Raw genomic sequence first — 14,512 nt, forward strand, 5'->3', positions numbered from 1 at the left:
AAGCTAAGAGTTTGAAACTTCGTAAAAAGGTATTTAATTGAAAGAGAAGAAAGCTAATTTTAGCGTTTTTGAAAATTCATCCCTTAAGGTGGTTAAAAAGGGGTAGAAAGTTTGTATGGAGGTCAAACATTTTTTTAAGTGCGCGACTTGAATCTTTGCATAAAGGCATGTTATTAGAATACAAGAAAAGTGATTTCAGCGTTTTTAAAAATTCATCCCCTAAAGTGGTTAAAAAGGGGTTGAAAGTTTGTCGTGGTCCTAATTTTATTTTAAGCTAGGTACTTGAAACTTCATAGAAAGATATACAATTAAAAGAAAAAAAAACTTGTTTCAGCATTATTGAAAATTCATCCCCCAAGGTGGTATAAATGGAGTTGAAAGTTTGTATGTAGATCAAATTTTTTTTTGAGTGCGGGACTTGAATCTTTGTACAAAGGCATATTATTAGAATACAAGAAAAGTAATTTAAGCGTTTTTAAATATTCATTCCCTAAAATGGTTAAAAAGGGGTTGAAAGTGAATTTATTACAAATGCTTTGAAACTTCTTAGAAAGGCATTGTATAAGATTCCAAGAGTTATTTCAACGTTCTTAAAAATTCAACCCCTAAAGGGGTTAAAAAGGGGATGTAAGTTTATATGTTGTACAAATTTTCTTTTACACTAGGAACTTGAAACTTGGTAAAAAGGGCATTATATTAAAATAGACGAAAACTGATTACTTACACCGTTTCTGAAAAGTTTGTATTAATAGTTTCGGAAGGAAATATTTTTTTTAAATAGTGGACTTGTAAATCTTCTAATAGGGTCGAGAGGGATTATATCGGGAACAATTTTTTTCAGTTAGGGTCTTGAAACTTCGTAGTTTGTGAAAGACAAATTTTATGCGTTGTATAACAAATGATTAACCGTCCCTACTGATATCTTTTGCTGCATAATGTTCTATATTATGCTCATGTAGAATATATAACCACCAACATACAAATCCACGCGTACGAAGTCGCGGGCAACAGCTGGTCTATATATATAAACGTAAAAATCTTGACTGACTGACTCACTTAAATCAACGCCCAGCCCAAACCGTTGGACCTAGAAGGGGTTTTTTAAAATTCATCCCCTTAAGGGTAATTCCCTTAAGGGGATGAATTTTAAATAAGGGTACAAAATTTGTATGGGGAAACCACGTCCGTTTCGACTATTTTATTCTAAACTTCACACGAGTATTCCTAACGATAAATGAATAAACACGTGTTTCAGGTTGTGGTGACAAAGTCTGAAAATCAACATGGGTATTGTTTCTATGGTTTATCGGGCCACTGATTACGAAAACAACAACGATTTTAAAATCCAACGTGGCGGACGTGAAAAATCATCTCCCCTGTTGGGGTGCAATGGGGTTGAAATGTCTAAATATCAATATGGGTGTCGTTCGTATCGGTATTGATTTTGAAATTTAATAATGTGTTCATGAAAATTCTTGAAAGTACTCGTATTTAGGCCAGATTGCAATTCAAACGGTCCAGTAGTTTCGAAGCAAATCGGTTGTAGCAGACGGACTGGCAGACAGCGACACGTGATCCTATCAAGGGTTCTATTTTTGCTTTTGAGGTATGGAACGAGACCCGCGTTATCCTTATAGATTTTTAAATTTATATTTGGTGCCATCTCGATCGTCGTCAATCGGTACCTAGGCGAGTGCGGGCGGCGCGGCGGGACGCACGGGGCGCGGGAGGAGTAAGTCATCGGGAAACTTCCTGCATCCGTAATGAGTACATTACATTCAAGGTGCTGCAAGAAGGTGGTTGTCTGTTTGCTTCTTATATATAGCTCCATGCCGTAATCGGCAACGGCGACCCTAGCTAATTACGAGCGTGGGCTCTGACATGGCTGGCAAAGCCGAACTTATTTTTAAAGACTCTATCGCAGGTGGGGCAGTAAAGCTGACCAGAATCATTGTAAGTGTAATTATAGGAGGGTTTCGGCCGGGACTTACGTATCTGACGTTTCGTATCAAGTTCAATGAGACGAGCGTCTTCAAAGTTCTTTACGCTCATCTTAACACGAGAACGCCATTCTGGCCGCTGAGAAGCATACTCCTCCCATTTGTCAGGTGGTATACCGCAGGCAGTTAGGTGACGCTTAAGCATGTCCTTGTAACGTAGGTGCTGCCCACCTTGCTTCCGTTTACCAGCTGATAGCTGGGAGTAGAAAACGGCTTTAGGTAGTCTACAATCACTCATACGCCAAACATGCCCACACCACCTCAGCTGACCCTTCATCAAGAGCGCCTCCATGCCAGGCATTTTACAACGACGAAGTACCTCTGTGTTGGGGACACGATCTTGCCATTTTATTCGCAGAATGGAACGTAGACAGCGTAAGTGGAACGTGTCCAGCAAGCGAATGTCGCCTTTGTACAAACACCATGTTTCCGAAGCATACAAAAGAATCGGAAGAACCATGGCTTTGTACACCGACAACTTCGTCTGCAGCTTTAGATCATGCGATCCCCAAACACGATGCGTTAACCGACCGAAAGTGGACGCAGCCTTAGCAATCCTACATGGGATCTCGGAGGATAGTCTGTTATCCTTTCTGATCTGGCTCCCAAGATACTTGAAAGAGGACACTTCTGTCAGGGGTTTCCCTTCTATAGTTAGGTTGGAAGTGTCCGCTTCGCATTTACGGGCTGGTTGTTTTAGCACTTGAGTCTTGGATATGCTTATTACTAAGCCAAATCTAAGGCACGACCTTTGCAGAGCATCCATGTAGGACTGAAGCGTCTCCATGCTATTGGCCATTAAGCAAACGTCGTCGGCATAGAGAATCTCGAGTACGGAGAGCCTTGTGGCCTTCATCTTAGACTTGAATCGAGACAGGTCAAAAACACTTCTGTCAGAACGAACGCTCAGTTGTATTTGCCCAGAGCACCCAAGGAGCGAGTCCTCAAGTACTGTGGAGAAATACAACGCAAAAAGAGTAGGAGCCATCACACAACCCTGTTTGACTCCACTGGTGACTGGAAATCGTTCCGAAAACTCGTTTTCATGTCGAACTGTAGCCATCATATTTTCATGAAACTGTCTGACTAAGTTAACGAACTTTTCGGGACACCCAGTTTTTTGCAAAACAAGCCAGAGAGCTTCACGCGGCACGCGGTCGAAAGCCTTCTCAAGGTCTACAAAGCACATATATAGGGGACAGTTTTGTTCTAAGCTTTTTTCTTGGATTTGTTTTAGAACAAATATAGCATCAACAGTGCCCCTATAAGGTCGAAATCCGCACTGGCTCTCCGGCAAGAGCTGTTCTGCTAGGCAACCTAGGCGGGTGTTAAGTATATGCGCTAAGATTTTACTGGCAGCGGATAGAAGGGAGATGCCTCTATAAGAACCGCAGTCAGAAATCTGCCCCTTACCCTTGTACAGTTTACAAATAGAGGCATCTCTCCAGTCTTGAGGAACAGTTTCTGATTCCCAAATCCTCAGTATCAGTTCAAACAACCTGTTGTTAACGTTCGGTCCACTGTACTTATAGATCTCTGCGGGAAGGCTGTCTGATCCTGGTGTCTTATTATTTTTAAGTTCTTATAAATAGGTTTCCATTCTAAGTACCAACCATACTAAGTATAACCATAAACCATAAAAACCTTCTTTTGTAAGTCGTTAGAAAACCATATTTTCGAAGATCACCTTCCCCTGCCTCCCCGCACCCTATACATCAGACAAAACGACATAGATTCTTAAATCACGCGGGCGAAGCCGCGGGCAAAAACTAGTACAGTATATTTCTTTTTGTTGTCGATCATTGGATTTTTTTTTTTTAATTTTGTTCTAATAAAAAAAAAATACGTAAGAGCATTTCTGAGAAGTAACCCTTCGTGGGATTTCAGGGTTTGTCTAATGGCTAAGTCACCTTCTATATATACATATATTGTATTGCAAATTTAGAAAAAAGTTAAACCTATAAACTTATAAAGATATATTTATTTGCAAAAATTTAGTGGTAAACATAGTTGGCATGTGTAGTTTTTCATGGTGTCAATAACATACTAAAAACCGGCCAAGTGCGAGTCGGACTCGCGCACGAAGGGTTCCGTACCATTACGGAAAAAAACAGCAAAAAAATCACGTTTGTTGTATGGGAGCCCCATTTAAATATTTATATTATTCTGTTCTTAGTATTTGTACAGAAATACATCATCTGTGAAAATTTCAACTGTCTAGCTATCACGGTTCATGAGATACAGCCTGGTGACAGACGGATAGACGGACAGACGGACAGCGGAGTCTTAGTAATAGGGTCCCGTTTTTACCCTTTGGGTACGGAACCCTAAAAATCATGGAGAATGGAAAATATTTAGACGTGGAAAAACATTTTCTCTATTTATACTTCCCTCGTTATTGTTGTGACACAATTGTACATACATTTTACATGAAAACGCAGAACACTAAAAAATACGTTCAAATCATAAAAAACTATTGTGTACGAGTAAAAATGTTTTTGTCACAAAGTGAGTTGAATCGTATACGATCGCAGTGTAAGCTTTTCGTTACGAAGCAATTTAATACTAACTTTTATAAAGGATTATATATGATGTAATGAAATGTGGTGATGCAGCGCTACCGCGAAGAGGACGCGGAGGGCGAGCACTTGTCGCCGCCGTCGACGTCCACGTCGCGGCTGTCGGACTCCGACACGCCCAGCGAGTGCGACCTGCGCCGCCACCACTCGCTCTCCAGCCTCGCGTCCAGCTCCAGCCCTCCGCCGCCCCACGAGGTTAGTCATCCAGAGTTAACGCACGCGCAGCGCAGCTGAAAACAAGTAGGTGCCTACTCCGACACGCCCAGCGAGTGCGACCTGCGCCGCCACCACTCGCTCTCCAGCTTCGCGTCCAGCTCCAGCCCTCCGCTGCCCCACGAGGTTAGTCATCTGGACTTAACGCACGCGCAGCGCAGCTGAGAACAAGTACCTACTTAGCTATGACGTCGGCACAGGACTTTCCGGCCAGTATCCGCCTTTTTATCACATTTAATGCGCAAGTACGCATGCGATTCCAAAGTACCTCGTGCTCCCAGCAGGCAAAGGATTCCAAAATTGAATCGAATGTTGGTTCGAAAAGTGAAATCTTGAGCGTTGTGAGGGTTCCAAGGCTAGAGTGTTTTTAAACGAACTTTGCTCCCGAGTGAAACATAACATTTTTCACCATACCAACGCGAGGAAAATACTAACTAAAATATTACAAATCAAATTCAAATGAACGTTATTAACTATTTATCATTCAAAATTAACAGTAGGAAACAACTCAAAATTTGCATCTGATTACTTTGCCACTCTTGTGGATAAAATGCAACTTTCTCATCAGTTTTTGAAGTATAAAGAGGATCTTTACGAGCTGGCGTGGTGAAAAATATATTCTTCATATTGCTTCTGCGGACCAAACGCTTTCGTCTAACTGCGGTAAAACATCAGACAAACACTGGAGGCACACCTAGTCGTTCTTTGAAAACCTTATGTTTATTTACATGACACTAATCGCAACAAATCTAGTACATGCGTTAGTAGCGCGGGAGATGCACTTCCTGAAAATCAATATAAAATCTTATGTTTATTTATATGACACTAATCGCAACAAATCTAGTACAAGCGTTAGGAGCGCGGGAGATGCACTTCCTGCAAATCAATATAAAATCTTATGTTTATTTATATGACACTAATCGCAACAAATCTAGTACAAGCGTTAGGAGCGCGGGAGATGCACTTCCTGCAAATCAATATAAAATCTTATGTTTATTTATATGACACTAATCGCAACAAATCTAGTACAAGCGTTAGGAGCGCGGGAGATGCACTTCCTGCAAATCAATATAAAATCTTATGTTTATTTATATGACACTAATCGCAACAAATCTAGTACAAGCGTTAGGAGCGCGGGAGATGCACTTCCTGCAAATCAATATAAAATCTTATGTTTATTTATATGACACTAATCGCAACAAATCTAGTACAAGCGTTAGGAGCGCGGGAGATGCACTTCCTGCAAATCAATATAAAATCTTATGTTTATTTATATGACACTAATCGCAACAAATCTAGTACATGCGTTAGTAGCGCGGGAGATGCACTGCTTGCTAATCAGTATAAAATCAAGTCGAATATGCCCTCCTACGTCGCCTGTAGCACTTTTCCGTTACAAAAGGAAAAAGGTCCGTAGACCCCACGCATGTCTACATTTTCATAGGTAGTAACGTTTTTCGTGCAGCAGCTAACTTGTAATAACTACTTGTTCAACGATTCGACAAACTATAAATTACTCACGTACCTGTATATATAACTAATACGTAGACGTAATACTTCCTTTCACTTTTTTGGTATCGTCATAATATTCAATCTGTTATCAACTTATCACTTATCAGTATTTAGCATGTTTAAATTATATGTACTTTGCGACTGCTTAGCGTGACATAACAAACAAAATAGGATCATATAAATACGCATATAAAAAGTATATGTAGGCATAGTGTTTGTACGTTAGTTGCGCTAAGATTTCGCTATTTTTGTCATAGCTTGTAGCAACATCTCTACATTCTTTACAGCTAGCGACCCCAAAACAATAGGACCACCACGACTTTTATAAAATCACAGATCAATCAGTACTAGCACATCATGTGAATATAGTGGGGCAGAGTGCTCGAACAAATTGTCGTAAATGTGGACACGCTGGACAAAAGCACCAATTTTTTTCAGGCACTTGTTAGGTCCATAGCTTTAAGTTTTTGATAGGAACCAACTCCTCCGTCGGCCATATTTAATTTTATGGCGGCCATTTTGAATTATATTTAATCTTCTATACATATAATAAAGCGGAAGAGGGTCGAAAGTCTGTACATGGAAGATATTCGAAAAAAATTGGCTGGGGATACTTAGAATCGATAACAGAACACATTCCAACAGTTTTTAAAATTTTTGTCTGTTTATCTGTTTATCTGTTTATCTGTTTGTCTGTTTATTTGACCGCGCATCAAATGAAAACGGCTGAACGGATTTTGATGCAAACTTTACTAATCTGTCGAAAAAATCCACGGCCAGGTTATAGGCTATAAAAATTTGAGAAATTTCACCCCTAAGGGGGTTAAAAAGGGGATGAAAGTTTGTATGGGGTTCAAGATTTATTTTAAGGTAGTTATTTGAAACTTCGTAAAAAGATATATTATTGAAATACAAGAAAACTAATTTCAGCGTTTTTGAAAATTCATCGCCTAAGGAGGTGAAAAAGAGGTTGAAAGTTTGTATGGAGATCAATTTTTTTTCGAGTGCGTTACTTGAAACTTTGTATATGGGCATAATATTATAATACAGGAAAAGTGATTTCAGCGTTTTCAGGAATTCGTCCCCTAACGGGGTTAAAAGGGGGTAGAAAGTTTGAATCCATTTCAAATGCTTTGAAACTTCTTAGAAAGGCATAATAGACGATTACAAAAAAGTAACTTCGACGTTTTTGGAAATTTAACCCCTCAGGGGATTGAAAAGGGGATGAAAGTTTGTCTTGGGGTGCAAATTTTATTTTAAGCTAGGAACTTGAAACTTTGCAAAAAGGTATTATATTAAAAATCAAGAAAATTACTTTCAGCGTTTTTATTTTAAAAATTCATCCCCCAAGGTGGTGAAAAAGGGGTTAAAACTTTATCTTGATAACTACTTATATCATTTAAGCTACTAGGCCAAGTTAGGTATCGTTTTTGTATAAATCGGGTATGCAGAATTCATTTATGATATCAAAATGACACCATTCCGGAGTGAAAACACAAAAAATATGAAAAAATAATACTTTTTTAATTCCTCTTCACGCTTAAACCGCTAAACCAATTTAGTTTAAATTTGGTATAGAGATAGTTTGAGTCCTAGGGATCATGCTTAGACTGATTTGACTGGAGGACCGTTTTGGATGGGAAACACCCAAATATTCTGAAATACGTTTTTACGATTTTTATTACCATGATTTTCATAATCCCGATTTTTTATAAGTCCGAAATATCAAAATTACGACTTTTAAAAACACTATGGAATAAAATCACGAATTTGCTATTTCCGAAAACTTAAAATCCGATTGTCACTTGGCCGAAAGCTTAAAGTTCCGATTTTACATTTTTCCGAAAATATTTTTTTCCGAATTCCTAAATTCCGAAATATCATTGTCCGAGATTGGAAATAAAATAATTCGGTATTCAGAAATTCGGTCTTTTGTAAGGTCGGAAAAATGAAATTCGTGATATTCAAATAAAAACTCACGTTTTACTTAGTGATTCGGTATTCAGAAATTAGGTTTTTTGTAAGGTCGGAAAAATGAAATTACGGGTGCCTGTCGTGCCGCATCATGTTAAATTCGGCATAAGTAATTTAGGCAGAACTGCGACCCTGCAAACCCGAACTGTTGCCAGAAGTGGGTCAGGTTAGGTTAAAACTGCGACCCCCAAGAAAACGAACTGTAGCCAGAAGTGGGTTAGGTTAGGTTAGAATTGCGACCCCCAAGAAAATGAACTGTTGCCAGAAAAGTGGATTAGGTTTGTTTAGAACCGCGACCGTCAAGAAAACGAAATTTAACAATACATTCGGAATATCTTAATTAGGATATTAAAAAAATTGGGATATTTAAAATAGGAATCACATCAATTCGGAATAAGGGCAATTCAGAATTCGTGATTTTGAAAATCGTTAATTGTAAATACGGCGTTTGTCACTGTCGGAATTGTTATAGTCGGAATTATGTAGTTCGGAATTTACGAAATTCGGCTTTTTGGGTTTTTGAAAACATATATCTTTGTGATTTTTATCATTCGTAATTATGACAGTCGGAATTTTGATGGGTCGAGCATTTAAAAATCGAAATGATAAAATTCGACATTCTAAAATTCGGAATAAAAATTTTCGGAATTATGTAGTGTACCCGATTTGGATAGGTACAGTCAAGGACGTAAAAATACAAAAATGGTACTGTATCGTTCGATATACACCTACTATGTCGTTTAAATCACGTCAAAAATTTGAATAAGGGCAACAAAAATATTGATTTTGGAGTGTAGGATTATTTAGTGGGAGGTACCTAATTGTAAAATATTTTATCTGGACTACAGTCCTCTGGCGTATCCATCTGTCAACTTTACTTTAAGTTCCGCCTCCAGGGGACAGGAGATAAATTAGGAGTGAATTAGCCGCTTACTGACACAGACCGAATTCCACGCAGGCGAAGCCGCGGGCACAGCTAGTTCTCGAGATATTAATATCTCGAGTTCTAAGTCACTTAGAATCACAAACTTGGTGTCTAACTATACATATATGAGGAATTCAACTAAATAAGTATTTTACCGATATCTCAGTTACTAAATCACTTGAAAATAAAAAATTGGTGTTTATTTATATATTTGGTTTCAGTTATGTTAAAAAACCAATTATTAACGTTATTATATTCATATTACTTGTTATTATATAGGCTATAGTTATACATAATCTGCGGAAATTTCAAGTGTCTACATATTACAATACGATAAAATGTATTTAAATATGGATAAATGATTTTTTTTATTTGCATTAATTATTTCTATGATTTTGACCCATGTTCTTTCACTGATATGCGTTAAAATTGTTAAATAACAAACGAAACCGTCAACGCCATCTATATGACAGTAAGCCAAAGCTAGTAGCGCCCTCTGAACGAGAATCAAATTTTCTTGATTTTCGAGGCACGTTTTTTCCTTAGACTGTATCCATCTATTACGGAGTTATATCTATCTTTGATATTACGGTTCTAGATATATGCCGATTATTATGAGCGCGTAAAAAAACGCCATAAAATTACGTTTCTGTTTAATTTTTAATTTATTTTTATTTTTATGAATGTATGTTAAAGCAGCAATAGAAAAACAACTTCTGTAGAAATCTGAACAGTCTAGCTATTGTTAACACGCAGACAGCCGGATGGACAGCGGAAGCTTAGGAACAGAGTTTTGTTTGTTTGATATCCTTTGGGAACTCGACTCTAAAAATATCTAGTAGAATTTCTGTACACCAAGTATGTATACATAGACACTAAGTGTGTGATTCTACGTTATTTAGAACTCGAGATATTAATGATACTGACTTGACCTGATTAATGACCTGAGAGGTCCGGACACCTGCCATAACAATAGCTGTACACGTTATCGAGGCAGGCGGTGACTTGCCGCTGACTAGATGGGCCCCTGAAACTGCCGTCGTAAAGACGATCAGGAGCAACACCGGTGTGAGCGGTTCAGGGGTGTCGAGAGGTGTGCGCCGCTTTCTACCAAGTGGCTGTTACCAGCCACTGTGCCAGCTCGCGTCTTATGCATCTTGCTAACGACTATCCAACACGTAGAGGCCGTTTGGAGAGATTTGATGGCATATAGAACGCCTGCTGGAACCCATTCACGGGTACATCAATAGATACCCGTGAACCGGTTTCAGCAGGCATTGGAATTTGGAAGCTATTGTAGAGAATATGGACAGAGTACTGGTCTATGGTTTAAGTTTGGGTGGAAAATAAGACTGGGCTATGGCAAAGAAGTCCGGACACCTGCCATACCACCACCACCTGCCTGCCATTGCACAAGTTATCGAGGCAGGTGGTGACTCGTCATTCGTTAGATGGGCACCTGATGCGCCAGGCGCAACACCGGCGGGACCGCGGCTCAGGGGTGTCGACAGCTAGGTGTTTCTCCAAAGTTACTCGCGGCGTTATGCCCTTTAACACTACCACTCCTGGAGCATATGAGGTATATGCAAGTACTTAAGTGAAACAACCGGCTCTGATAGATGCTCGTTTATACCTGGTATTGGTACATTACAAGTAGCAACGCCTGTGTGCGTGCGGACACACACATGCAAATACACCACATTGGCTGTCTCTCGGCTGTCTTATTTTATCAGCTGTCACGGGAGTCACACTTTTATCTAAAAAGTTTAAATAAGACACGTCATCGTTATCCTCGTGCTCATCATGTTAGGCAACGGCGCGCGAGAAAAATAATCTGCTACGAGATTATTCGCACTACTTACGAATGTCTAACTTGACGAATTAAGACGATTCTCGCTGATTTGGCCTTGAGCGTCTGGGCAAAATGTACCCGCTTCACCCCGCACTCCGCTCACTGCGATCGTACGTGAATTTTGACTCGCGGCACGGCAACGAGGTTCAAAGAATATAATAAGACAGTCCAGAGGCGCGCCGATGGCGCTATACTCGTATTTGTGTAACTTTTGACTGCAAAGACTGCTTTGCAGCTATTTTGTCCTTTGAGTATGAGTAGATTATGCATTTAGTGGAGGTCGAAAATTATAAGAAAAATATATTAATTAATAGTGCGTTTATAGGTTTTTTTTATCTCTTTAATAAATTAATAAATATAAATAATGCCATTAATAGTTAACTTGTAAACTAAGTACTACATTTTTAGAATCGTTACCTTACTATTAAACTATTGTTTTTTTCGAGTAGTTGGTTGATAAATAAAATAGCTAATCAATTTCAAACTATTAGTTATAGTCGGAACTATTTTTTTCCTGTGACTTATAGTTTTTTCGTAAAAAACACTACTACATGCCGTTTTGCTACTAGGTATTTTTGCCTATTTCTACTAAACGGCAATTCGATTAAAATTATCTTTAAACTAAAAAATGTTTTAACAGTTCTGTAAATACAATGTTTTAACACCCCCTGGCACTGACTAAAATACCGACTTGGTTTCACATTACATCTCAAAACTTTTTTGTAGTTGAAGAATTGCGTTGTGTTGTGAGACTTGCATCTTTTACACGTAATGTTTTTGATGGGATCTCATCTCTTTTTGTAGGCAGTCCTTGTTTTCGGGTACTACTTCTTGTACGCCAGCTACCACTTTTCTCAAAGCTCATACCCATCCCACACTATAGGTACTCGTACTCATACCTATACAATACTCATGGCCATACCAAACTATAACTCGTACAATACTCATACCCTTACCTATCCCACACCATACCCGCACTCATACCTATACCATATTCATATCCTTACCATACTCATAGCCATACGATACACATACTATACACATTTTATAACTATACACATCTTCATACTCACATCGTACATCGTAGACCTTCACCTACTATTTGTAGGAACTGCAAAAGTAACTTTGTAGTAGCATATATTTATATGGGATTACAAAGTAACTTATGCATTTCTCAAATCTTTAAAACGTGACTGATCTTGCAATATTTTTAGGTTTTTTATGGCTTGAGAAGCTAAAAACTACTTACTATGATTAAAATTTACAGCTTGTGGCTCTGCTAGAAGTACCTTAGAATTATGATGATTGGTGAGTGAGTGTGTCAATGACCAAAGTAAGCAACTTTGACGTGCAATAATTCTTATACTTACTACAAGTTTAAATGGAATGTTCTTGGGGATATATCTAAGCTATATTATGCCATATGTGTCACTAAATTCAGGGTTTTAGCTTTAGCCAACACAAAATTACAGGACGTTGGAAATGGCCTGAGTGGCTTTGAGAAAAGGATGCCTCTTTGTTTTAGCTCGACTTGGCGCTTTACACGCGCGACAGATTATCGCTCCGTCTGTGACGAGCTTAATAGTAAGTTTTTCCGTAAATAAAAATACGATAGGCCGTTTTGCTAGTTCTTAATCGATTAAAATTATTTTTAAACTACAAAAACAATTTTTTTAACAGGTACTATACATACATACGACGTAATAGGTAATAGGTAGCTTATGTTAAATCAATTATTTATTGTTTCGAGATGGAACGGAACATTATTCAAAACGTAAATTGAATGAATTATAATATGTCGATTAGAAAACATTTATTTATTTATTTCAAATGAAGTTTTCTCAAACATACGTATATTATAGTACAATATATACGGATATTATCATTATATTCATTGTAATGCGCTAATGCGCGTCGCAACCAAATCAGCGCTCTGCAGTTATTTATTCTTTGGCCACAATAACTCCGATATTATAGCACTTTGCTTGTGCATAAGCGAACATAGTGCAAGGAAGGCACGGAGCGACGAGCGACACAGCCTCCTCGTCTCAAAGCTGGCACACGTCTGCGGCCACGCCATTTTCAGGCTGCATACGCATGAAATGTGGAAAAACATTTGATTTCTTAAGAAAATATTTTTTGATTAACAAAAGCTATGTTGCATTTGTAGAACCTGTTAAAAAAAAATTGTTAGTTTGAAAATAATTTTAATCGATTAAGCCGTTTAGTAGTTATAAGCAAAGTAAGCCGCAAAACGGCCTGTCGTGTTATTTTTTTTTGGTGAAACTACAAATTTCAGGAAAAAAGTCAAATGTTACAAGTGCATAGATTGAAGATGCATATATATTTTTTTCATAATTTTTTGGTGACTCATTGACAAAATTGATAAAATATCTTCCGAGTTTTCTTCATTTTTCGGTGAAAACAGGGTCGCATTATATTTTTTTATCGCAAATTGTACTTATATTTTGCCCTCAAAATAATATTATAGCAAACTCTAACTTTATGTGAACCCATAAAAAAAAATCATAACTATAGGACCTATTTTCCCGTAAATTTAAATATTTTTAAAAGACGTATAAATCACGCTGCACCGACGCTGCGCGAGTGCGCGCTCAGTCTCCGCCAGGTCTCCGCCGAAAGCGCTTAGGGAACGGACCTGTGCTCGATCGTCAGGCGTTTGTTTCGTTCGTAACCAGCAAGCTAGTTCCGAGAAGTGGTGTATACTGCGATTAGAAAATCTTGATCCTTAGGTGATCATAGGTACATTTTATAGCACAATTATTAAATTTTTTCGCCTAGGTGATCGGGTCTGTTCAGGGTGCCTAGCCAAGATGCCAACCGTCTAGGAACATATATAGGTAGTTTACATTAAAACTAAATTTGTAGCTGGCCTCTGAATGGGTAGTAGAAACGCGTTCCGTATGTGTTTCGTTTTGCAGATGACCAGGGTGCCTAGCCAAGATGCCAACCGTTTAGGTACCTAGAATATAATTTACATTAAAACCAAATCTGTAGCTGGCCTCTAAAATGGGTCATAGAAACGCGTTCCTTGTGTATTTCGCTTTCTAGGTGACCAGGTTGCCTAGCCAAGATGCCAACCGTTTAGGTACCTATAGTTTACATTAAAACCAAATCTGTAGCTGGCCTCTGAATGGGTAGTAGAAACGGGTTCCGTATGTCTTTCCCTTTCCAGATGACCAAGGTGCCTAGCCAAGATGCCAACCGTTTACGCTCCGTAGCGAACGAAACGCAACTGTCTCTGTCGCATTAATATGTAAGAGTGATAGAGAGAGATTACCCTATCATTCGCTACGGAACGAACGACTGGCATCTTGGCTAGGCACCCAGGTTTAGGTACCTATAGTTTACATTAAAACCAAATCTATAGCTGGCCACTGTAATGGGTAATAGAAACGCGTTCCGTATGTGTTTCGCTTTGCAGATGACCAGGGTG

At 38.6% G+C, this 14,512-nt stretch overlaps 1 protein-coding gene across 13 annotated transcripts in view; it reads left to right on the forward strand.

Moving 5' to 3' along the window:
- Window positions 1–14,512, forward strand: part of LOC134754617 (regulating synaptic membrane exocytosis protein 2) — a 58,865-nt gene that overhangs the window by 20,339 nt on the left and 24,014 nt on the right. For all 13 annotated transcript variants that reach the window (XM_063690947.1, XM_063690946.1, XM_063690948.1 and 10 more), the window contains exon 10: window positions 4,616–4,774. In XM_063690947.1, the coding sequence (XP_063547017.1) occupies window positions 4,616–4,774 (159 nt within the window). The remainder of the gene's footprint in view (window positions 1–4,615; window positions 4,775–14,512) is intronic.

Source organism: Cydia strobilella, chromosome Z (assembly GCF_947568885.1).
Source record: "Cydia strobilella chromosome Z, ilCydStro3.1, whole genome shotgun sequence".
Lineage (NCBI taxonomy): Eukaryota > Metazoa > Arthropoda > Insecta > Lepidoptera > Tortricidae > Cydia > Cydia strobilella.